Source organism: Vicugna pacos, chromosome 2 (assembly GCF_048564905.1).
Source record: "Vicugna pacos chromosome 2, VicPac4, whole genome shotgun sequence".
Lineage (NCBI taxonomy): Eukaryota > Metazoa > Chordata > Mammalia > Artiodactyla > Camelidae > Vicugna > Vicugna pacos.
The window spans coordinates 89,461,552-89,487,758 of record NC_132988.1 but is presented as its reverse complement, the minus strand read 5'-3'; the positions used below and the strand labels follow the sequence as shown (position 1 = coordinate 89,487,758).

General features: G+C 34.4%; 2 protein-coding genes across 8 annotated transcripts in view; one reads left to right on the top strand and one right to left on the bottom strand.

The window, feature by feature from the left end:
• The window catches only part of GUF1 (GTP binding elongation factor GUF1), a 38,599-nt gene extending 22,917 nt beyond the window's left edge, over positions 1-15,682 (top strand). For 4 of the 6 annotated variants that reach the window (XM_072944630.1, XM_072944612.1, XM_072944622.1 and 1 more), the window contains exons 19-22: positions 4,061-4,141; positions 5,925-5,997; positions 13,700-13,872; positions 14,286-15,682. The gene's annotated coding sequence lies outside the window, so the exon portion shown is untranslated. The remainder of the gene's footprint in view (positions 1-4,060; positions 4,142-5,924; positions 5,998-13,699; positions 13,873-14,285) is intronic. The other 2 variants (XM_006198091.4, XM_072944632.1) reach the window with 1 other exon arrangement.
• Positions 306-25,879, bottom strand: GNPDA2 (glucosamine-6-phosphate deaminase 2). Of its 2 annotated transcripts, XM_006198092.4 has the most exons (7): positions 25,748-25,879; positions 22,659-22,820; positions 18,872-18,973; positions 17,623-17,805; positions 12,022-12,206; positions 8,020-8,194; positions 306-1,482 (listed from the first exon to the last, which is right to left on the bottom strand). In XM_006198092.4, exons 2-7 carry the CDS (start codon positions 22,780-22,782, stop codon positions 1,421-1,423), a joined length of 831 nt encoding a protein of 276 aa, XP_006198154.1. In that variant the 5' UTR covers positions 22,783-22,820; positions 25,748-25,879; the 3' UTR covers positions 306-1,420. The 2 variants fall into 2 exon arrangements, with proteins under 2 accessions (XP_006198154.1, XP_031543418.1); XM_031687558.2 differs by lacking the exon at positions 22,659-22,820 and having other exon boundaries at positions 25,748-25,868.
• Between the last annotated feature and the right edge of the window lie 328 nt (positions 25,880-26,207).

Here is a 26,207-nt window from a genome sequence, read left to right as displayed (position 1 = left end):
ACTGGGAGATGATACTGATTCACTATAGTCATTTAAATACCATTTGTAACACTATGACTACTAGAACTTCATTATCTAGAATTAAAGCAGCATATTTTGTCCTAACAGTTTTATTTATTTTTTAATTTATTTGCTATTTAAATATTTTAAGGAATTTAACTGTAAATACAATCACATAGGCAACTGAGCAGGCATGTAAGTGATGCTTTGTCTACTAGATAGACTTAGAAAAGGCAAAATATGCAGAGGAAAAGGAAGCTTTTTTTTTTTTTTTTAAACTCCCCAAGGAGCACAACTAAGAAATCAGAAACAGAGACATTGTCTTTTAATTTAAATCTCCTAACTAAATGATGACAACAAAAAGTATATTCCGGCACAGAGCTGCTATGAATTGTTACAGTCTCTTAGATGTATGTTTTCAATTTCACCTCTGAAAATAAAATTTAGGTAACTTATATTTGTTTATTATAAGCTTTATTTGAGTTAAAGATAGAAAACAATATACTTTTATTTGCAATTTAATGATGCGAGTTAATGGCAATCTAAAATAGCTTACAGTAATTCCTTTTATATTATACTTCATATTATCCTTTTAGACATATATATAAGGAATAAAGCTAATTGTTTATGAAGTTTAACAGTAATCAGAAAATTTTCTTCAAAAGAATTCCCTATATGTGTGGCTAAGTATAAAGCTCATAATTGCCAAAATACTTACAAGTGCATGAACCCAAGTCATTAAATAAAAATAAGAGCACATTTGTAAAAAAGTGCTATAGAAGAAGGTGCACAAAAAACACGCACTTATATATACTTTCCAAAAGGGTGTAAACTGTACTTTTAGGCACTGTCATTTCCTCAGATTTTCTGTACCAATATTATATAGCTGGACTTCTGATGTCCAGATGCTACTGCAGGAAGACAACTAAGGCAACCACGTGCAGAAAGCTTGTGTGTGATGCAGAGAAAATATAAAGATAGCATTCCAGAAGTAAAGACTTGTAATGACAGTTGTTTGATACCTGAAAGGCTTCAAGGGTATTCTTGTGATTAAAAAATTAAAATCTAAGAATGCCTCTGTAGTCATATGAAGGTACTTGATGTACAGAATCTTCACCTTTAAAATCACTTAATATTTGTAAACAGGCAAACATTTCATTTCTGTGCTGTTTTATAGAGTGGCTATGTGGCTTCTGTACTTTATAATAACAAATAGCTGATCAATTGAGAGAGCCAATTACTTTTCCTAAACCCTAGTATAAAATGGACACATTCTAAGTATGGAATGTTTAACATATAGATATTGGACTTCAAAAATGACATATTCAAAAATTCCCCAAGTTTTATATTGCATAGCTGAAAATTCATCTATGTATAAAAGTGTTCTGTTCATTCAAGCAGAATTTTGATCCAATCTCCTTCAATTTCCTTCTTTCATACTGTATAGTGGATCCACAAGTTTATTGTGCACATGCATTAAACCTTAAAGAAAAAAAAGCACAGTTCTAGTTGTATTTCTCATTTTGAACTACATCTCATTTACTTTAGAATACAAAAAATTTAATAAGCAGTATATTGGTTCCCATCTGATAACAAAAGTTAAATTTATTTAAAATATGCAAATAGGAATGTTTCAGAATGTTAAGTTTTAACTACCTAGCAAATACCAACTTACAGCTTATGAAAACATGGATTTAAAATGGGTACAGGTCCTTTGGGATAATTGTAATTAGGAGTTCTTGTCTTCAGAACTTCAGCATGACAAGGTAACAAATTTGAATACTGCCTAATTACATCTAAAAGTCTGCTGAGTCTGACCCTCCAGCAGTTAATCTACCAGATTCCACTGGGAGAGGTTTACTAAAACAATATAGAAGATAACATATTAAATATTAATTTCCAAGTAAATTTAAATTTCATCTTATAATTGGTATACTTATAAACTGTCCTTACTAAAGCTTCTTGGGAAGTATCTTCTCATTACTCATGTCTAAATGCACATGTACTGTATTTCTTCAAGGAAAAAAAAATTGTTCCCATTGGTGAACTAAAGATTTTATATTTTGTAGTTTAAAGAAATCAGTTAAATTTACCAGGTTATTAAGAACATGTTGGCCAGGGAAAAGGGACTCATGATGTGGTTCTTAGGAAATGAGATTTCTGGATCAAGGAGACAAGGTACTATAGTTAGTAAGATGTTCTTTGTCACGAACGCTGCAAAAGCACTGCAAAATCCAAACTGGGGAAGAACCAATTTTAAGAGATAAGCAAAGTGACATGCAAAGAGCACTAAAGTATATATGTAGTAAGAGGAAAACCAGAAGAGTCTTAAAAGGAGGGGAGAAATAATCTCTAGTGTAACTGAAAGAGAGAATGCTAACTACTTACCAGCCTACTTCAGTGTCTAGTCAGCACCTCAAACTTGTTAACAAGGTTAAGACCCATTTTTTCCCTTCTAAACCATTTCTTAAAAATCTTGGTATATGGTGTTACCCTTCAATGAGGTGCTAAAGCCAGACAACTGAAATTCACTGTTGATTTTTTCTTTCCCTTTTTAATTCAGCCTGGCACTACTTTCAAAATATATCCCAAACTAGCCACTGTTCATCTCCACAGTTACTGCCCTGGTCAAAGCCACTGTCTTCACTGTCTCTCTGACTACCAACTCAATACCCTACATTCATCATTTCCCTCTGTCCCATAATAGAATTTCTACACAGCAGGCAATCTAATTTCTTAAAAAAGACTACATCATACTATTTCGTTACTTAAAATTCTCCAATTGCTCTGGTCACTTAGAAAATAACTTGGATTTTATTCTTTTGTCTTTGTTTATCCTTCTGGTCTCACATCCTCTCACTTTCCCCCTTATATGCTATACTAAACACTGGCCTTGCTGCTGTCACCTCAGAAGGTCTAAGCTTGGTTCTATGCCTGGTCTTTATACTTGCTGTCTCATTCAGCCTGGAATGCTCTTCTCCCTGAGCAAAGCATGACTGTCTCCTTTTTGCTTATTATATCTCAGCCTAAATGTCATCCTACAATGAATTACTATTTCACTTTCTTTAGAGCAATTTTTAGTCTTAGAAAATGTTTTTCTACTATGTCTCCAACTAGAAACTGAGAAGGACCTTCAGTTCACTGCCTGAAGTCCTAGGTCTGTAAAGGTCATGACACATGGAAGTTCAATGAACATGTACCTTAGAAAATCTGTGAAGTTTCAGTGAGATGGCCTCTAGAAGCTTTTTTTTAAATTTAAAATGAACCTAGAATATAGATTGATAAAAAGGAGACAAGAAAAAGGAAGGATGGAGACAGAGATTCTGTAGTTCAAGGTCCTTAAGGCAGAAAGGGATCCAGGGCACTGGCAGAATAACTAGACATGAAAGGATGCTTAAGGATGAGGATGAATTTCGAGTCTTGGAGGTAGGACTGTGGAGAGACTAGTTAAACCTTCCATGCAGCTGGAGGGAAAGAAGGGTCAAAAGGTTAAAGTGAGTAATGGGAAAAGTTTGAAGACAGAACAAGGAACACAACTAACCAAGGAAATGAATGAATCTTCATATAAAAAAATACCAAACGAAGCATAAAAGTGCTTGATTGGTTCTGCCTCCACCTCAGGTGTATGGCAGCCACTTGGCTATCTGGCCCTATTTGTGAAACGGAGTAATCTCAGTTCAGAGATTCAAAACAGAAAGCAATGTACTAAACATAGTGCATAAAAGTCTTATAATGATGTTTGGTTTGTATGTCCTAATACTTGAATGTTTCTATGACATTTCCATAAAGTTAAATAACCCCCCTTACATGCTTAGAAGTGCTTTGAAGACAAAAAGCCTGTGATAAAAATCCATGAATATGTGGACAAACCAATGAGTATTTTATTCATTAGACTATCTTATGCAAACTATCCTGGAGGCTGGATTTGAAATATACTGACTTATTGGCATTTGTTCTTTGCTCAAAAAATGATAAGAATATTTTTCTCAGACTAATAACCTCCCTCCCCCAGTACCTTTTTGGTGCTATAAAGGCTGCTGTTAACTTTACACCCTCATAGGGACGAGATTAGCTCTTGGATGTTCAAATGCAAGCGTTCTGAGGGAAGCCAGGACAGAAGTAATCCACAAGCATTCTGTCAGTGAGTACTCTGTGTGTTCATCGTGGAGGCTAGTTTTCACCTGCACTAGCCCTTTTACCTATGGTCTACATTCTAATATTGGGATTCCCAAGGTTAAAAAAAAAAAATCTAAGGTACTAAGTTAAAAAAGTCAAACACTCCATACTGAAACATAACAAAGAAGTTAAACTTAGAATGCAGGAAAACAGCAATAAATACTGAAACCATCCCTGACTCTCAGACTGATAACAATTAGAAGCTGTCCATTTGGTAGAAATCAAATGTATCATGGACTCTTAACCCAGATTCCTGGAACACACTAGAGCTAGAAAAGGTTCAAGGAATTCTGGAATCTCCCTAATTAATATACAGCCTTGTGTGTGTGCACATGAACACACACACATGTACACGCATGAGCATTTTTCAGAGGACAGTCTTCACCAGATTCTCAAAGAGGTCTATGACCCCAAAAACGTGAGCCCTGATTTGCCTCTCTGCTCTTAATCTATACATTCCCTTTTGTTTTTAAAGTATAACCTAGACCCATTTTATCAATACGCTTTGTTCTCTATTACAAAGAACTTTTTCTGTTACTGTGTTAGCTCATCCTGTGCTGCTAATTATGCAATTTCCTTATAATCTAAATGCTCTCCACCTTCCATGGCTCTCAATCCCTTCAGCTCAATTAAAGTTTTCTTCAACTACTATTTAACTATAAAAATCTCTCCCTTATTTAAAACAAGATTTAACTGAAAAGTTTAATCCATTTTCAACAACCAGTATGTAAGCAGCAAAGTGCAGATTGGAGAGACCAAAGAGAGGGGACAACAAAGACAATGGTAATTTCAGCCGTGTAGTTTAGAAGACGCATGTATCAGCTCTCAGAGGATCATGCTATTTACACAATTTATCATTTGCTGAAAGTTTGATCTTGGAAAGAATATATTAGAGGTTAAAAACACATACCTTAAAAACATCAGGATAAACATTAAAAATCAAACTCCTTAAATTTTTTTTTAAAAAAACCTAATTACTGGCTATAACTTAAACATAAGATAAAGCTAGTTCTAAACTAGAAATAATTTTGGAAATTTTAGTACTTGCTTTTTGGATGATAAATCAAGAATTTATCATGACTTAGAGACTGACAATTTTCTATAAAAGAATGTGATAAAAAATAATTGCTACTTAAATTCTGACATGTTTTGAGAAGAAAAGTTAAATACAGATTTTATGGCTTTGGTTCAATCTGAACTATTGGAGGAGGGTCTTAAAAAATAAAAAACATGTTCACCATAGATAATGATGATGTCTTGAAAATATATTATCTCGAGGACATAAAACATAGGCTTTATTTAAATAAGCAAAAACAAAAAACTAGAACTAATAAAATGAATTATTAAAATGTTTCCTGTGGTTTACTTATATCTTTCAAAAGGTATATACTGAAGTAAACTTCGATTTGCTAATGATCCTTATTTTAGATGTAGTTAACGTCGATTTTCTTCAGGAGCAAAATAATTAGAACCCTCTAAGGTGCCCAATGACACTTTTTAGTAATGACAGAAAAAAGAGTAGTGATGTGAATAGTATTTGAAGAATTACAGATGATACTATGGGATTCATTTCCTCCAGTGCACCTTGCAGTGATACAATAATAACGATATGACAAATGTATCGAACTACATTTATAACATGCATAAATTTACAAATAGTTACCCTATATCAAAATATCTTACTGTAAAATGAGGTCTACACTGTAGCTCAGAATAGTATCTCAATTCCATTTTTCTCCATATTGAAGGAGGCATCCTGACAGAGGCTGATGTCCTGAATCTCTTCAGAAATATATACAGCTCCAAAGTGGAAAACACTTTGTAAGTCACTTAACATCCCTAGTAAGTCTGTTAATTCATCTAAAAATTGGATTCTAAGAGTATCCACATCATAGAATTGTGAGAATTAAGTAAATCAGTAAGTGTAATACATTTAGAATAGTACCTGGTCATGTAAGTATTGGCTCTTATTAAATATCTTACTAAATACTTACTTCACTAAAATGTGAACATTTTCTGATAAAGATAAATTAACAAAATCACACAAGTACAGGGGTCTATATGGGGATTATTCATACTAGAAAATGGCAATGTTGAATGAATCTCTTCAAAATTGGCATTAAAATATGTGGATAATGAGGATTCCTTCTACTAACTTTTTCAAGGAATCCAGTATTTGTGATGAAACCTGGACTACATGAAAATCTATAAGTAAAATGCCATGTAAGAGCTCTGTCTTACTCACGACTCATCACTGAACTGTTCTCTGCTTTTATCTGTCAGATTACGAAGAAGCTAACATTTTCAGTTTTATTTGATATATTTGTGGCTTGGTAAAAAACTGATAAATATATAAGTGACTAGAGGTAATCTAAGTGTTTAACAATAAGGAAACATTTAAGTAAATCATGATGTGTCTATTACAATATAGCCATTAAAATGCTTTTGAGGAATATTTAGTAAAATAGGAAAATGCTCACACAACAGGTAAGTGTAAATACTAAACTCTATACATATCATAATTTTGTTTAAAAAATTAGACTATTTCCATTGTTTGCCAAACTTCATTTGTGTATTACGTTCAAGATTTTTTTTGTCATATTCATACACTTACGTGAACTGTGAGTTACCAATTTCCAATTTAAAACTGACTTAAAATTTTCAAGTTATATACTATATTTCATGAATATGAGATGTAGAAAACTGTAAGCTACACCATTATTTTATCTACCACTAAGAAACATGCTACCAGATATGCTATGATATACTGCTTTTAAACACATCCCAATTTTAGATGAGATAAATATGAAAAAAGATGTGTCTTAGAGACAATAAAGTATAGTAACTTTTTTGACTTTGTTAAAGCAGTAATATCTATGAAATACAGGTTTGATTGGTTCAGTATATTTTCTAATACACATTAAATAAACACCTAGTTGCTAGAATAAGATTAAAATACATATATTTTCATTCTTACAATACCAGCAGTATACATACTACATACTTTGTGATTACTGACCTATAGATATGACTTAATTATATAATATTTTCATATCAGCTGTATAAGTACAGGTGCCTTGTAAAGAGTACCTAATTTATACAGCTTGTTTATGTGTGTGTGTTTATATATGGAACAGACTCTTAGCAGAGAATACCGTCTAAATCTGAGTGCAGTCAAGTTTCCTTGAAAATCTCTTAAAGCACCTATCACATCAAGCACATGTGGTTTTATATATATAACCTAGTAAGGAACCAGGTTTAAGAATTACTGGACTAACCTGCAGGAAGAAGCAAAAGGGAAATAAACATGCAGAAGTCAGGGAAATCAGACTTCCTGCTTACCTGCAGAGTTCATTCCATGCTGTCTGAAATTTAGCCAGTATAAATTTAAATATGACAAAAACTTGAAATTGTGAAGATTAAATGAGACAGTGGGCGACCCCTCTTATCCCCTGATTTTGTTCTAAACATAGCTGGGGGGGTAGGGGGTGGGACAGGTAAACAAGGGAAAAACTAGAAAGGACATATATGCATTTCCTTTGGGGTTATTATATATTCAATATGAAAGTAAAATATTATTAAATTTTAGATTTCAAGAAACATTTACTGAAAATATAGATTGAAGAGATTTTCTTCAAGAAAAAATATTAGGAAACTACTCTGAAAGCTAGTATCATCTAAAGTGAGATGTTTCTATTCCTTGAAAGAACTGACTACTGTGTCACCATAGTGCCAGTTTTCAACAGGCCACAGTGCAGTATGTGTGACTCCACAATATTACACTTTACTTGTCATCTACAGTGGAATATTTTCCCAGTCTGCTCTTGAAATTTCAATGCTCACCTTTAAAGTATTTCACAGTTTTAACTCTTAATTCTAAAGTAGCATCTTCGTCACACACAAAAATAGTTCGGGGATGCTGCTGGAAAGCTGAAACAGTCCACATGTGATTGACTCCTTCTTCTATTGCTTTGTAGAGAGCAAATGCCTTGTGTGCACCTGTTATGAGGATCATTACCTGAAAAACCATGAACATTACTTGTTAATTAATTCTTAAAACATGTTCCAAATGACTAAGAAGCTCTGTATTTTTTTTTTTAAACAAAGACTTTAGCACCAGTATTCTTCTGAGGGTTAAAATAAAAATAAACAGCTCCATTTTTCTTCATAGTTTAAAGTATTTATTTCCATTCTTTCAGGTAACAGGCAAGCACAAAGTGTATCTCTTCTTTTGGTTGAACAAAGTAAAACAGTACCTTGTTTGTAATGAAGTATTACTGAATATACCATAATGCCTGTGATAATTAACATTAAATACTGATGTGCAGAAGAGACATGGGAGAATGAAGAAAAAGAAACAAAAGGGCTGTTTTGCAAAAGCAGAGTTACAAGTCAAGAAAAAATAAATATAACCAGGAATCAGATACCAAATTGCTCTAGTCCAAATAAGTAATAGACATTACTTTGGACATGTCAAAGACTCTAAAATAACAGATATTTTAAAAGTAACCTTAAGATGGGAAACTGAAGACTGTTTCATTGAGTGTGTCTTATCTAAAATTGTCCTGGAATAAAACTAGATTTAAAGAAGGATTCAGGATGTACTCAGATGCAGGAGCTGCCCTTTAAGCACACATGACTGAAACTATCCTTATATAAACAGAAAATCCAAGCTCTTGGTCCCAGATCCCTAACAGCCTATGAGATAATTCAAAGAGCATGTACAGATATGAGTGAGTGTATATGTGTCTGAGCCTTAACATTTTTAGCAGTAAACTGAACCTATTTTACAAATTAAACAGTTTATGTAATGCAGTAAATTTTAAACATTTTTCTCATTACAGTTGTCAAAAAAAATGAATGTTAAGGTGGTTCTAATTCTAAAATATCTGTAACAAGGTAAAAATTCTGCATTGCATATTTTATAACCAGACATTCTAAAACAGGGAGGAAATTAAAGATTAATGAACCAGATACTACTATATTTCTTTTATCAAGATTCACTATGTATTTCTCATTTTGAAGCTATTATGTTGATTACTGTCAAAGCCTCATGAATGCATTCATATATGAATTCCTACTGTTTTTATTGATACTTCTTGTTCACAAGTATAGAGATCTAGACTCTGAAGAGTTAATGTCATCACCTATGATTAAAAGCATTCTCTTTTAAGTTAACAATGCTTGATATAATAAGGTAAGCACAACACTGTTTAATGGATTTATTAATCAGTTTTCCTTGTGGGATATTAATAGTTTTTTTTTTTCTTAAGATTGATCTATATGTTACAGAGGAGTTTAAAAAAAAAACAATAGGATATTCAAGTTCTTTACTGTATCCTGTCTTCTAATTTAAAATCTTTGGAATTAGGACCCAGGAATCAGCGTCCCTTAAGTGATTATGATGCAGTCTGGCAGAGGTCCTTATACTAGCACCTGAAAAGTCTCTTTAAAGCTATATTAACACACATTACATCTAGTGACTGCTGCACAATGGATATTTTCTCAAGTTTAATTTACTTCAAAAGTTTAAAATATGATTTTGTGGTTTCAGAGTTAAACACTGAACTTGGCACTTTCTTTGAATTATCTCATTTAACTCCTGAATACAACACTATCCAATAAATACTATTCTTATTCATATTTTACAGATAAGGAAACGGAGGCACAGATATTCTGTAACTTGACCAAGGTCTTAGTAAGGCTACTATGTAAACAATGGGTCTGATTCCAGCATCCATATCATTAACTACAGTAAGACATATATACCCTTTAATTGAGAATTAAGAAATATCTGGAAAAGCAGAAACTGAAAAAAAGTTGCTCAGAACACAATTTGATGTTGACAATATGTGATTAGTTCTACTCCATCTGCTCCACTATTCTCAAGGAGAGTATTTCTATCATGAAAAAGCTTTAGAGCAGCTCCTATCACAAATCAAGTCTTAAGGATAAGCAGAATAGCATCACATAAGGGGCATATGAGACAGCTATGGGGTGGTCAGTAAAAAGCTAGAAATTTGCTAAGGCTGGAACCCAAGGAAATGAAAGGAAATGGCTGAAAACTGATCAAAATCTGGTAATACAGAGCGTTTTTATGCCAAAGAGGCTAAACGTCATGTTGTGATGAAATAACAGGGAATCAAGACTTTATTATATACATGAATAATAACTAAAGTATGTTTCTGAAAAAATACTTGAGCCTGTAATATAGAGTACAGAATAGATAAAAAACGGAGATAGCCAAGAGTTAGGATGGGTTTGCAACAATCACTGACAGACTGACACAGACTAGAAGACAGTGTGAAGTCCTTATTTATCTCTAAGTTATCTGTTAAATGGTGGGGACTTGGTGACTGATTAGATATGAAGAAGAAGAAGCTGAGAATGACACACGTGTTTAAAGTTCAGATAATTTTCAGGGAGAGTGTTGCTATTCACCAAGGGGAGGGAAGGTAATTACAAGGTAAGTAGAAGGAGTTAGTTGGAAATACAAAAGGTTGCCATCTGCAGCAACATGGATGGACCTAGAGAAAGTTTAAGTAAGAGAAATACAAATATTTTATATCATCACTTATATGTGGAATATAAAAAATGATACAAATGAACTTATTTACAAAACAGACTCACAGAGAGACTTATGGGAGAGAAGGGATAAATCAGGAATATGGGGTTAACAGGTACACACTATATAAAAAACATACAGTAACAAGGTTTATTACTTTATAGCACAGGGAACTATATTCAATATCTTACAATAACCTATAATGGAAAATAATCTGAAAATATATATATATGCACATAACTGAATCACTTTGCTGTATACCTAAAACTAACACAATATTGTAAATCAACTACAGTTCAATTTTTTAAAAAATGCTATAATAAATCAGCATTAAAACCACTAGGGAAATGATGGAGTCCTGTAGTTTTGCCACAATGATTTTCTTTATAATCACACTGGGAATGAACACTATGAGGTGAATGGCATCATATAATTTTACTAGAAAAACTGAACAAAAGAAAAAAAGATCAGTACTTGAATAATTCTCTGCTAACTCTTAAGAATTAGGATAAGAGTTACACTACAAATTAAATATTGTTAAATGAAGAAATCTATTTGCATAGCTTTCATATTTTAGAAATAAGATTGCTCTAAGTTGTTCTTATTTACTATGAAATTTCAGTCCTTAAAAGGTCTTTTTTTATATACCAATGATTTTTAGATGAAAAACGTCTATATTTTGAATGACAGTTCTATTTGTGTATTCATGTCTAAATATATTTACATCAAAATCAGTTAATTATTCATCATACCTTGTCTGTACTGTCCTCTGAACCTGTCCAATCCTGCTGCCAGAAAGGAATGGAGTTTCAGGTTCCTCTATAATTTAACCACTTATAATCATGAGCCGACTATAATATGTTCTGTTATTCCCAGGAGAGGAAATGACAGCCCAGTTAAAAATTTAAAAATTAGGCAGAGTCTACTGTTCAGAGCACTTGCCTTATTAAATATACCAAATTTAGAACAGATCCAGCCCTAGAGGGGTTCCTTTTCTGCTGGTTTTCAGTGTGATTTTAGGACCTCAAATTGTGAAACAGGAAGAAGCAGTGGAAGCAGTACCCCAAAAGAGGTGGTGCCTAATTCTTAGTTTCCAGCTCCAAAGACTTAATTTAGTTGAATTCTAAACATGGCAATGAGACAGGCAGAAATGACTGAAAGCGAGAGAACAATTTATATTGTAAATAGGATGCAACCAAAATATCACTTATTCAACTCCGTACTTTCTCCAAAATCTAAACACATCAAAGGGAATACATCAAAGAACATTTAATTCTTACTTCTCTAGCATCCATCACTGTCCCCACACCAACTGTTAGAGCCATAGTTGGCACTTTCGATAAATCTCCATCAAAATATTTAGCATTTGCCAAAATGGTGTCCATTGCTAGAGTCTTTAATCTTGTCCTTGATACTAAACTGGATCCTGGCTCATTGAAAGCAATATGACCATCTGGACCAATTCCTTTCAAAAGAAATACATATACACACACATATATATGTAAGTGAATAAGGTTTCTCACATAAAGTAAGTAAGATTTTTCAAAGTTCAACGTATTTTAAGACCAAAGATAGATAGTCATAAACATGCTTACCTTGTTTTATTTGATAGCTGAATTTCTAATGCTGTATTAAAATATTTGTTCCTGTATTCGATTGAACAAGTATTTCAGTATTTTCCATATGCTGAGCATTGAGCTAGCATGATTCTAACAGTAGCAAAACTGAGTATCACTTTTACATAGTGATACTTTATAGTTTATAAAGCATATTCACATGCATCATCTCAACAACATATACATATTTAACAATCTTGTGATATAGTCAGATTAGGCATAATTATTTGCTTTATCCCCTCCACTTTTTTTTAAGCTCAAAAGGAAACTTCGATGCTCAAGGATAATAAATGACTTGTTCAAGGTAACTATTTAGCAAGTACTACAAAACTCAAATCTAAATTTTCTGGATTCCTAACCCAGTGGTCTTTATACTTATACTTTAGCTTGCTTGGTTCTAGTCTAGTTGGGGCAATTAACCACTGGATCTCCCTGTGGTATCGTTTCCTCACTTATAAAAATGTCTAGATTGGACGAGATACTATCTAAGGCAGTAGTTTTCTTCAAACTTTTCTGACTGTAACCTATGGTAAGTAACACACTTGACACTGCAATCTAGTACACATATAAATACAGTTAAAACAAGAACTGCATGAAATAATACTTACCCTTACTAGGAGCCATACAAGACCATTTCACTAACAAGACGTACAAAAGGGAAATGCTGGATGTGACTGGCCCTACTGATTTCACTGACCTAACACTGCATGACAACCCCAATTTGAAAACACTGCTTTAAGGAGACCCACTGTACTGTTCTAGGACTGCCTCTAAAATATAGGTAAGAATATGACATTTCTTATTTGAAGGAAATTGGAGGCAAATCTTTTTATAAAACCAACATTCTATGGCATAAATAAATCAAGTTTTAGACATATGTACCATACTAGCTAGTCAGATTTCTGGCAACCTCAATCAAAAAATAAACCTACAAGTTCTCTGGGTCAAAATATCATATTCTGCATATTTAATAATATATATATATATTTATTGACTCAACACACAATTCTAACAAATTTTTCCCAGGCTACAAGAAGGTAAAATATGACAAAGAGTAACCAGGTTTTGAAGGAAGAACAAATGAAAAGCTTAGGAAGCATATATGAACTACCAAAGCACAACATAACCTAGGAATTTTTAACAATCTAGGATCAATTTTTAATCTGGGACATAAAGCCAGATCTATATGTGGTTAATATATACAGTTTGCTTCCATTATTATGTAGGTGCTTTTAAGTTTTAAATGACAGATATGCATATCTCTCAAACTATTCTGTAAAACTGTTGTTTTTCCTCTTAAGTATACATCTGCCCAAATATTTTTATTAATATTTCTATACAGAGGAAAGGAATGAACCAGGAAAATAAAAGTTCCAGGAAAAACAGGAAATCCTCAAAGACCAATACTAGTGGTCTCACTGGTGATCTGGGTCATACAATGTGCACAGCAGAGCTGAAATTACCAGTAATGGTTCACGACAGAGAAGGGTCAATACATTCCCTTAATGACCATGAGTAAGTATCAACAATTGAGCTTCCTGATATAGTTGTATTTTTTAAATGTTCAGAATGTTTTACAAAGCTTTGTAAAATTTTCTTGAAAATAATTATGAACTCTAAAAACCACGGTTAATTCTTAATTCAGTCTTTAAGTCTAAACTAAGATACCAACACCTCTATGAAACATCTCTAAAACCTCTGAGTCTGGATTGCATGTCCTCTCAGTGTTCATATAGTTCTGTATCCTCATCACTTAGAACAAAACATGACACACAGGAGGCCCTCATTAAGTAATGGTTGAATAAATGAATAGCTGGTTGCTATTCTTTGGTATGTGCAGTACAGTTCTTCCCTCCTTCCATCCTGCTCTGCTCCCCTCACAACAGGGGCCAGATCAGTTATAACACTCCATATCTCGTCTCTTTTAGGCAGAACTGTTGTGGTCTAGGGAAAAGTACTTGTCCCACGTGGAAACAATCAGAATTTCTCTCCAGAAATCTGAAACTTGACCAGGGGTACAGAAAGAAAGAAGGCGCCCGGAGCTGAGGCATCTGAGGACAGCACTGCAGGAGAGGGTCAGTGAGTCCCTGCTTTGGTGATCTGAGGCTCCCTGGTTTTTGCTCTTCTAAAGACTTGTTTTTTCCAACTCTTCCATTAATTCTGTGAGTTACCCTAGAATCCCTCCAATGAATTCATTTTTGGTCCCTCTAGTAGATTACTGTTACTTGCAAATCAAAGAAGTCTAATCATGTAACCCAAGTACAGGGTTAAAGTCTTCCTCATTGTCTTTTTTTATTTTTACGTTTTAAACACAAATTATCTTAAGGTGATTTTAAAATTAATAATGCCTTTAGAGTCTATTTATAGATTTCCATGTTTGTGTTATTTCATTGCTGGGAGTGGATCAGGAATTGCATGATACACCTTACTCTTTCTCTCAACACTTTTGTCATCACAAAGAATGAGAACTCTGAGAGTATGTATTTCCTCCTTTCTCCTTTGTATGGAGGGAAGGGCGCTCCTGCTCCACTTCCCGGGAGTGAGCAATGGTGGATTTATACTCTTGAGCTCTTCTCTCATCCTACTGTTTCCAGTACAGAGGGGAGGCGTAGGAAACCCCATTCTGGCCTCAAGCCCAACCTGCAACCTCTAATCCAACTTTACCTTTAATAAAGCTGATATTTTGATCCCATTTGGCTCAGTTCTTAGTGTTTTTATTAACCAAACCCTGGAACAAAAGAAGGGTAAGTGGTAAGACCCAGATACCAAGCCTTATCTTGAAAATCCAATGATAACAACCTAGATCAACAAAGGCAAAGAATCAAATGAGATTCTTTCATGAGTACACATCCAATAATAGGGTATCCTAAACAGGAAAAAGTTCAAAGAAAATGCAATAGCCAGCTCTTCCCTATACACGATTATATGTCCCTTGGATGATAAATATAAAATGTCAGACCTTGCACCCTGGATCATCACGAGCTTACAGTGAAGGTGTTAATGGAAGAGGAAAGGAAATCCTCTTAATATATTTTTTTTTTGCAAGGGAGAACTACAGGAATTTTAAGACAAAAATTGGTTAAAAAACAAAGTAAAGTTCTTTTTTAGTAGTAAGAGTCAGTAATAAACATAAATAATCATGATTATGCTCCATCAGTTTCAAAGGGAGAAACTAAGGTAGTTTATTGTGAGGAAAATCAAGAAAACTTTAGCTAAAAAGAAATAAGAAGTGACTTAAAGCTCTGGGGAAAGAAGAAAGTTCTACTAGAAATCTTTAAAAAAAAAAAAAAGGGATATTCAGCCTTAAACATTACATTAAGCTAAACTGTTTTCTAAAAAGAGGCAAAAGGAAAGGACAAGATGGAGTTAAAGAGTTCTTATCAGTTTTTTCCCCCCAGTAAATTCCATTTCCTCGAATTGAGTCCCCAAGGGATTTATCACAAAGATCCTTATGTAAGGTCAATAAATTAACAGGGAAAAAAAGGTCCTCAAATAAAGAAGCAAAAAAATACATTATTCATACAGCCATTTTTAATGACGAAGTTCTAATAACTACCATGTCGTTTTGTATAATGCTAAATCAGTGAAACTATTTTTTGACATAAATAAGATAAACTTGATAAAAAGTAAGATAGGCATATTATTTTATAATAATTCTACTTAAATTTGGTATAGAGTTTAGAAAATCTAAAAAATGCATGGGCACAGCACTCAAACATTTTCAAATACATACTGCCTTAGCCTTGATACTGGTATGTGCAAACAGTCATTATCTCTGAATTGAGCCATATGGACAAAAATGGAGTGCAAATGTTTTCCAGAAATACTGAAGTAATATTAGCAAGTTTTATTTAAAACATAGATACTTTCTATTTTGAAAAGCAGAGCAGTCTAACTTGGATTCTTGCTCAGATAAAAACAATCCCATATAAGCAAGAAAGTTAACTGATACAAGTTCTGCTAGGCTGAGATAACACTTTTCCCAAAGAGAAATTTTAATTTTGTTGGTTACCCTTAGAGGTAAATCGGTAAAAAAGCAAGACAGTCAATGAACTAAGGAAAAATTACTTCAGAATCTATACTTCAGAGACAGAGTAGATTAACACTTAATAGAATGCCAACTACATACCAAGCACCACACAAGGCATATAACATATATAAAATATGTTATAACATGGTTAATTTGTCATAAATTTGGAATAATTTATATTAATCCTGTTGTACAAATGAATTATACTGAACTTCAATAAACTTCCCAAGGTCATACAGATAGTAAGTGGCTAAAATAGTATGCTGTAAAACCCAATTTTCCCCAAGGGCAACCAAACACCTGAACAGTACTTGGCCACCTTAATCATAAATTAAGCTCAATACAGCTCCACTGAAGATCTAATTCATATAATTTTGAGAAGTCTTCTAAAAACTTAATTAGAATATATAGCCAGACCTACTGGATATATATATATATATAGAGAGAGAGAGATAGATAGATAGATATATTTATTCATTTAAAGCTTTAATATGTTTAAATACTAAAGATTCTGGAAAAACCAATTTTGGTTTCTTAAAGTTCATATGACACTGTACTATTCAGATGCTTCGTACCGATGACAGAAGACATACTGTCATTACAAAGGACGAAACTTTTTCACCTCTTTTCAAAAGTAGATCATGAACACACATATACACATTTGTGTGTGCATATATATACACATTTATATTTCAATTGGAGTTTAGTTAATTAAACATTTATTTACTTTAGAGTTTATACAGCTTAATTCATAATGACTAAAGGCTGATGATTATCTCTTACAACATTCTTAACTAACTTCTTAGTGAAATGAAGCTATTTAAATGATCGTAGAGAAATGTTAAAATCTACCTGTTCTACATGCAAACTTTTTGAGATTAATGCTGTAATGTGATAAGAAGGCTGGGTTGGAGTTTTAAAGAAACAGTAAAAGAGTAAAAGTATCATTTAGGAAAAGAAACGCATCGCTTATTTTATAAGATGTGGTAAACTGTCAATTTTAATAAGGTAATTAGATGAATTTAGTGGGGATTAGGACCTATTTCTCAAGACATAATCTAAACAATTCCAACTTGCAACATTGTTATTTTTTGATGAAAATAAATTTTAAGAAATCAACAGCTAAATAAATGGGTGCTATAAACAGTCATAGGTGTCCATTACATTATACAATGGTAAGATTTTTTTATTTAAAATACCTAATACAAATACTAACAACTGAATGTTTTACATACCTCCAACAAAAAGATCGATTCCTCCAGCTTCTTTTATTTTCTTTTCAAATGCATCACATTCTGCTTGTAAATCTGTAGCATTTCCATCCAGGATATGGGCATTACTAGGATCTATATCAATATGCTTAAAAAAGTTATTCCACATATAAGAATGGTAGCTTTCAGGATGATTCCTGGGAAGTCCTAAATACAAAGTTAATGAATAAAAATGTAACTAATTCTAGAAATAAATCTAAAGTTTACTTTTCTTATTAAGCCATAAATGATTTTCAAAATATTTAATCTTTCTATAGTATATGCAATTTAAAAGCATTCTTATATGGAATATATACTTATTATGTGCCAGGCATTATTTTAACCACTGTACATATATGTTAACTGAATTAATTTGTCCAACATATACAGAAATACTATTATCATTCTCATTTTATAGATGAACAGAAACACAGAAAAGTAACTTTCCCAAGGTCACATAGCTCACAGAAGGGCTAAAATTAAAACAAAGAAGTCTAGTTCATGTGCATTTAATCACTTATACTCCACTTCTCAAATGCAAAATTATCACCAATGAAATTGATTTATCTGTTAAACTCAACATAAATTAACTGGCCACACACCTGCAATGTTGATCCACATGCCTCCTCTATACTTCCTATTTGTATGCAAGATATACTAAATCACAACAGTTCTTTGGCAATCATTAATGGCAGGCAACCATTAAAAATGTATTTCTATAAAACTTACATTTTAACACAGAGTTTGTATGTATCACAGATCTCTCCAGTTAAGCAAGTTAACCATCAATAAATTATGAAAGGTTCACAGCTACAAATATAAAGAATCTTATATTTGAAAGATATTTTACTAATTACTTTTACATACATATTGCTTAATACGTCCCCACAACAACACTGGTTTTAACTTTGCCTTAAGGGAAAAAGAAAAAGAGACAATGAGAAATGTGAATGAATTGGCTCAAAGTTACAAGACTGGTAAGTGGCACAGCTGAAGATGAATGCAGATCTTCTGATTTCTAGTCCCATATTCCTTCCACTATGTCATGCTGTCATCAGAAAAACATAATTTTTTTATATAACCTCCCAACCTCACCATAAGGTAGCACATTATACTCTAGAAATATATTCATATTACTTTCAAAACAAATTTAAGTAATATTTAAGTAATGTTAATATTCTCAAAATATATTCATGTTATTTAAAATATAACATATTCAAATAATATAGCTTACCTACATATTCATCCATGTTAAAGGTCTTCACATATTTAAAAGAAAGGTCTCCATTCTTGTGATATTCTATTAGTTTTTTATAACATCCTAAAGGTGTGCTCCCTAGAACAGATAAAGATTCCATTTTTTAACATAACTTGAAAAATCTAATTTTAAAAACTTTATATTAACCTTATTCTCTTCTTATTTAATGATATTCTACATTTCTAATTTATTAGGCAAACAAGTATTAATTTAAGTACCTATTCAAATAAAAAACATATGTTGAATTAAACTCTTTACAAGGTACTCTGAAATTTTAGTAAAGTAGAATTTGTTGAATAAAGGTAGAAATTTGTCTACAGAAATAACAGTTTGGAAAAATTATACTTGAATTATTAGATATTGGAATTAATGTTGTATATTCCAGGATTAGAAACTTCAAGAGAGCACATCTGAATTAAAAGAAAAATAAAGATCCCACCTTTAGAGAAAAATGTTTATTTAGAGAGGGATTTGTAGCATAAATGATACATAAATAGGTCAAGCGTTGACCATTTAATGAAATTAAAAGGGAAAACAGCTAAATTTAAATACTGCCCCTATTTTAAAATAGAAGGCGGCAAGGATTGAGTGAGGAAACTAATCCTGTAAGTTTTTAACTAAAGCTCCTGTTTCTAATTTTGTTATTGTCAGTGGTTGTCAGCTAAAATGTGCAAAGTAAAATTACTTCTAGGAAATGGAATACTGGCTTTGGGTACTTCATCTGAGCTCTACTAGTGTTTTATAAAATTAGGATGTTTGATAGTGCGCAATATGCACAGGAAAGACGAATTCACCCACTTGAGGATGGCCTCCCTTTGTTTTTTAAATTTGCTGTATTTTTTCATTTTAACTGCAAATTCAAAGGTTAGACTGACTACATTCTTACAAGCAACGTAGCCCACCCAGTCCTGGTCAGAGGATTGATTCCTAGTCCACCCACCATCACAAGACACAACACAACACCCGTACACAAAATTTCTCATCAAGAGGCAGGCAGAGTGTGACAGAACCGGACAGCCTCTGGCAAAATTAAAAAAAAAAAAAAAAAGGGAAATTCTAGAGTAGTAAAAAGATCGCCTTTCATTTAAGATGACAGAATAACAGAAGTGTCTATAAATAATAAATATCACATAGGTTCAGAGAACAGAAGACTAATAGATTTTCTTAAAGTTAAGCATACATATTGTTTTAAATTGAAATTACAATTTAAAATTTATCTGGTCAAACTTTTCAATTCCTTCTGAAAGAACTACAGCCCACTAACGTGAAATCTGGCTATAAGATGAAGAAATCTCCTCCCTCTTCCTCCTTTTTAGAAGCATAAACAAACCTGTGTCTATCTTTCAGTGTCAAGAGAACAGTTACAGGACTTCCCCCTTAATTTAAGGACATATAACTAAAAAAAAATCAGAAGTTATTACAATTGTGATGACAGAAAATACATTCATTTTCTATTTTTTAATCAAAGTGGCTGAAGAGAAAAAATAATGGAAAATATGGTACAGGCTGAACTGGTTAAAGAAACGTCAATTTAATATATTTGCTTCCAATATTCATTTATTCACATAACTAATTTAGCAAATCCTTATTATGATTCAGATAAAGATTAAGATTGTTTCTACCCTAGAAGAACTTACAAGATAGGGACAGACAAGTACAAAATAACAGGGAAAACTATTATAAGTAACGTATAAGAAGTCTGGAGAACTACAATGAATCAAAGAAAAGCCTTGCTTGTTGGAGGAAGGATCAAAGTTGGCATTTCAACTGAGTGTTGAAGAAGAGGTGGAATTCAACGATGGAGTAAGCTGTAGTTGAAAATAGAAAAAAGATGTGGGAAGAGATTCAGAGAAGAGACAGCTGTATGCTCATCATGTGCTAAATGCTATGGTGTTTCATACCTGAGCAAACGCAAATCTCACAAGTTTGGGATACTGGCATCATCTTTCCCATTTTGAAGATGGAATAACTGGGTCAAAAAGATAAAGTAATGTGCCAAATATCACACACATGACAGTGAAGCCAGAGATTCAAGAGATTCTGTCTGCTTCCAGAGCTCACAAAGTTTTTATTGTATGGTATGCTAACAATACGAGTGAAAGTAAAGCCAGCAAGTTCAGGCCTGTTCCATGAACTACAGTCTAGTCTGCCTGCCATGATTCAGTGTGGGGAATGGTGGGAATGCACCTGGGAGGCAGGTCATGCCCCACAGCATGCAGGCTCTTAAATGTCATGCTTGTCACCATCACTTCAATAAATATACAGTGAACAGACACTCCCCAGAACTGTGCTTGGTGGGGCATAATTCCAATATAGCATGTTATCCACAATTACAGAAATGTGTGTTCAAATTTCAAAAGCACGGGGGATAGAGAGGGAGCACGATTAACCCTGTCACTAGTCAATGAAGGAGAAAAGTAGAAAATGTCAACAAAGGTATTCCAGAGATAGACCTTTGGCAGGTGTATCACTGGGCAGTTCTTTATCCAAGACAAAGCAAGAGCTGTACATCTAAATACATAAAAACATGCTTAACTCTGCTGGCATTTATGACTCTGAAGCCATTCTGCCCCTACACACAAATTACTATTTATTTCTATATCATGATTAAGACAAAGTGATTAAGGCAGTTGGGCTGACCATAGCCCAGGTTAACAGTATGGAAGCTGATGCATGGTTGTGTTCAACCACTGGGGCTCACATACCAGAAGTGTGGGTGCTGAGGGGGCCCATTTCAGGTATGCACAATTATTAAAAGTCTTTCTTTGCCATTCTAACCAAGATCTACTACCCTTGTCTAAAAAACAAGAAGCGAAACAACAAACAAAAAAATCAACCTGATAAGCTAAAGAGGACCTTTCATGGAAATTATGCCAGTGAAAAAAATTATGATTGTATATTTTCTGTAACTGGCATGTATGAGGGGAGGAGCAAGAGGAGAAAATACTGTTTAAACAAAACACACTTATAAGAACCTTGAATTTATATAGAGTTTACAATATACAGGGGTTTGCACAAACACTATCTTACATGAGCCTCAAAACAGCCTTGTGAACTATGAATTTTCTTATCTTTCTTAAAGGTAAGGAAACCAAGAATTAGGGTGTAGAATAAATACCTTGCAGTCACCAAGAAAGTAGCAGCTCTGATACTCTTTTCCTGTGGATGTCAACAATATCAAATAAAGTACCACGAGGTCAGTGACACTACTTGGTTATTTTTTAGGAAAAACCTTAACAGAGAACTTAATCCAATAAAATACACAATTAATGCTTACATGTATCCTGTCATGAAGACATACCAGTCTTCAATTTTTATGATACTTCTATAATAGAAAATAATCAGAGAAATCTGAGGCATGTGAGGTAAAATCAAGAGTTCTGTTGAACATAGTTTGGGTATCTCTTAATGATTAATAACAAGGTTGATCTACTAAGAAATTAAAGAACAGTGAAAGCAACATCCCTAAATACAAACAAAAGACTACCAGAAAAAGGTACCAAAAAAATACTACGATCATCACTTGAGCTATGATATTTTCTCTTGCATTTTGGAGTGGTAGGCGAGACAGAATTTTAACAAAGAAAATAGGAATGAAATGTAGCTACTAGGTATGTCTGTATCTGTATTGATACATTCGGCTTTATGTACTAATACATTAAATCAGTGATGTGGCAGGAAATAAACAGGAAACATATTTTACTAAGGAAGACACTTCAATCCCACTACCTTGAGCATCTAATATAGAAAAAATGGTGATTACCTGTGGGTAAACCCAGTGTAAAATATCTGTCCTGTCCAGGTTTGAACTGAATGATGCGATTACAGATGTATTTGGCTGCCCATTCACTAGCCAAGTCATAGTTATCAAGAATTACAAGCCTCATTGTGGTGATGCACGGCTTCCAGGACAAGAAGTTCAAACCTGAGAAAAGTCCATTGCAAAGCACTGTAAGTAATTTACAGTCAAACAGAAGTGTGATGCACTGATGGCTTTAAGAAGGACATTACTTAAGAACCTCATGCATGTATACAAATACAACCTGTGCTTTAAAAACAGTAATAATGGCTGTTTTCTTCTGAACAGACCTTGGGTTCTGGGCAGTGGGCTAGGTCATTTAAGCACATATATCAATATTCACAACAATCTTCTGACGTAAACACCACATCTTGTTTTGGATGAGAAGAGGGACTCACACAATTTTCCTGAGTTCACACAGCTACTAAGTGACAAAGCCAAAATTTATATCAAGGCAAATTTACTATAAAGACAGCACACTGCACTGCCTCCATAAGGATACTATATAAAGCAACATAAACCAAACCAAAGGCAAACAAAGAAGTAGTCATTTATTGATTTCAAGTTAACGGTATTAATGATTACTCAGCAACTTTCGGGTTACTTAGTAAAATCCAGAACTCCCCCTATGAATGATGTAATAACTAAATCTCCCTTTGTTGAATAATGTTTCTATAAAATGATACCTGCACTTTTAAAAAATCTCAATCACTAGAGAAAGGTACCAAAAAAAATTGACCCAAATCCTGACACCCAGAAATAATACTCATTACTATCAGTTATACATCATTCTAGGTATTTATCTAATGCACACGTATAAATACGATATATAGAATAATTTCTAACAATGGGATCAAACTACACATGCTATTTTTAACAAAAAGCTTAACATTTAATTATTTCTGCATTCAACAAAAGCAAAAGAAAATAAACTAAAGAAACTGCTGATCTCTGGGGAAAATTAAAATTCTTCACACAAAGCAATTTCAGTTTTTAAAAGAATATTCTAAGGTTAAGAAAAAATGTTATAAAAATATTAAGAGATCACAGTCACTTAAAAACTATATGATTCCATTTTAGACAATGAGGATTGACCAACTACCAGGAAAGACGTGAAAATTGCATTTTTACACTTCCTCACATCCCCTGATTTCTGTATGACATATTATTTTTATATTGTCAAGATTTATAACATTTATACTGTGTTCTACAACCATAATTCCCAGATTTGAATTCTTAGTTTTATATTTAAATAGATCCGTCACCCACACCAATCCTTTTACAAATGGTTTCAGCAGTCCTGAATTCTGTACCCACAAACCTTACATACAGCAGTAAGTCAACTTTTTACATTAATGGGAGTAGTAGGTCTTATCACAATGAATATATGTAATCTAAATATGTCCTTAAGAACATAACAATGTAGAATGCTGGCAGAACAACAAAAAATTGCAATCACCATGATCTAAAATTCTGGCAGAGTAACGAGATAAATAGCATTTACAGACAATAATTTACACAGTAAGTGATAAATTCAGTCCAACAAATGGACTTGGCCTCGATTTAAATTCATCAATAATCTAATGCCAGAAACAATTTCAAAGTTACACGAAAGAATCAGAAACATTTCCTGGCTGTTGTGGTCATAAAGACACATACCTATTTCTAACATTCAGCAAAATGACTATTGGTACAAATAAAAAAAAAAAAATCCTGTAAGATGAGGAGGTGGAAGGGCCTTAGAGCGTTCCAAGTGTCTTCTGTGCTCTGGGCTTGCTGTTTCCTTCCTCAATTCAACACACTTGTGAGGGAGGGCCTATTAATTATCAAGCACTAAGGTCACACAAAAATGACTAACATAAGGATCCTACTGTCAAAGGGCTTAGACTCATTTAATAGTCTCTGGTGTGGAACTATCATTCTCATTTTTCAGATATAGAAAACTGTAACTCAGAAGTTATAAAGCTATTAAACAAATGGAGGGTCTATCCGACTGAAAGACACAGGCTTCAAAAGTGCCTTGTAAGTAAGAATCAATTAGGATGCTTGTTAAAAAAGATTCCCAGGACCCTTTCCCTGGACATGGTGTTTCAGCAGATCTGAAACGGGGTTCTGAGAATCTGCACTTTTACAAATATAACAGGTGATTCTTACACTCAGGATACATTGGAAAAGAACCCCATGCAAGATGACTTCACTGCAGAGAGGTTCAAGAAAGTCTCTCAGGCCAAGTACAGGCACGTTTTGTTTTCTTAAGCTTGTCGGTGAGCTCAGAGTTCACTTCCAAAAGTCCCAAATGAACACTTCACCCAGAAGAAAGTAGGAAGTTTTTGTCACATTTGTCAGATTAAAAAAAAATGTGTTTTTTTCCTCCAGTTTTGGCAATCCTCAGAGATCCAAACTACTGTGGCCCTGAGCCATTCTCCAGCATCTTGACCCGACAGCACTCAAAAAATGACACAGCACCACTCGTTCCCTCATCTTCCTCTGGTGCTGATTCATTTTGGATGTTTATCCCCCGGAGAAAGGGCTGCCGAACACAAATCTCGGAACTTTAAAGCTGGGTGGGGACTTCTAGACGACTTGGGTTACACAGCTTTTTTAGAACCTGCACTAAAATCTAGAACCTAGACTTGCAGAGCCCCTGCTGCTCCGAGCTTTTGCCCTACAGCACACTGCACCTGACCTGAAAAGATCGCTCAAGCCCCGACTAGGAAGGAGCCCTGCGAACCTGCTTCCACCGCCTGCCAGCTGCGCCCCATCACTCCGCAAACCGCAAGGCAAGCAAACCAGGATGACCATCAGGAATTTTTAACAACAGGAGAAGGCCGCGAAAGAGGAGAGGACAGGGAACCCCTCCCGGAGGCGCAGTTCCGAAGAGGACGACCAGCCAGGTTTGCGGGCGGCCAGGCTGGGGACATCAGGCCCCCGCCTCCAGGTTCCCGGACCCCGACCCGCCCGGCGTCCCCATCCCGGCATAAAGCCCACCGTGGGGGCAACGACCAGCGGGTCTCCGCCCGACTCCCCTTCCTCGCCCATGCCCGTGGACTCACCGGCTGGCCCAGTAGCTCTTCCCACGCTGGAACGGCGGGCGCAGCCCACACACGGCCACCGCGGAGCCACCCCAACCGGCGCTCGGAGCGCGAAGCTAAGGACCCGGATGTAAACCCCGGCGCGGCGGGGACGGCGGCGCGGCCCGCGAGTGCTGCGCATGCGCGCGCGCCGGGCTCACTGCGGGTGAGGGCGCGGCGGTGCCCGCGGGTTCTGGGAGACAGGAAGCCTTTGCTGACGTGAGTCTCCAGTCCTGGACCATCGGCCCGGCACCGCTCTCTTCATCTCTCAGAGGTGGAATTGCGGTAGATTCTTTGGGTTTATAAGACTTAGAGTGTAGGACCGCGTTGCTTATATATAAGCATTACTTTAGTTGTTGCTTATAATAGCAGTATGAATTTATTCTCTCTCCCCCAGTCTACATTTATTGAACGTCTGCTTTGCAAGCACAAAGTCAGCTAA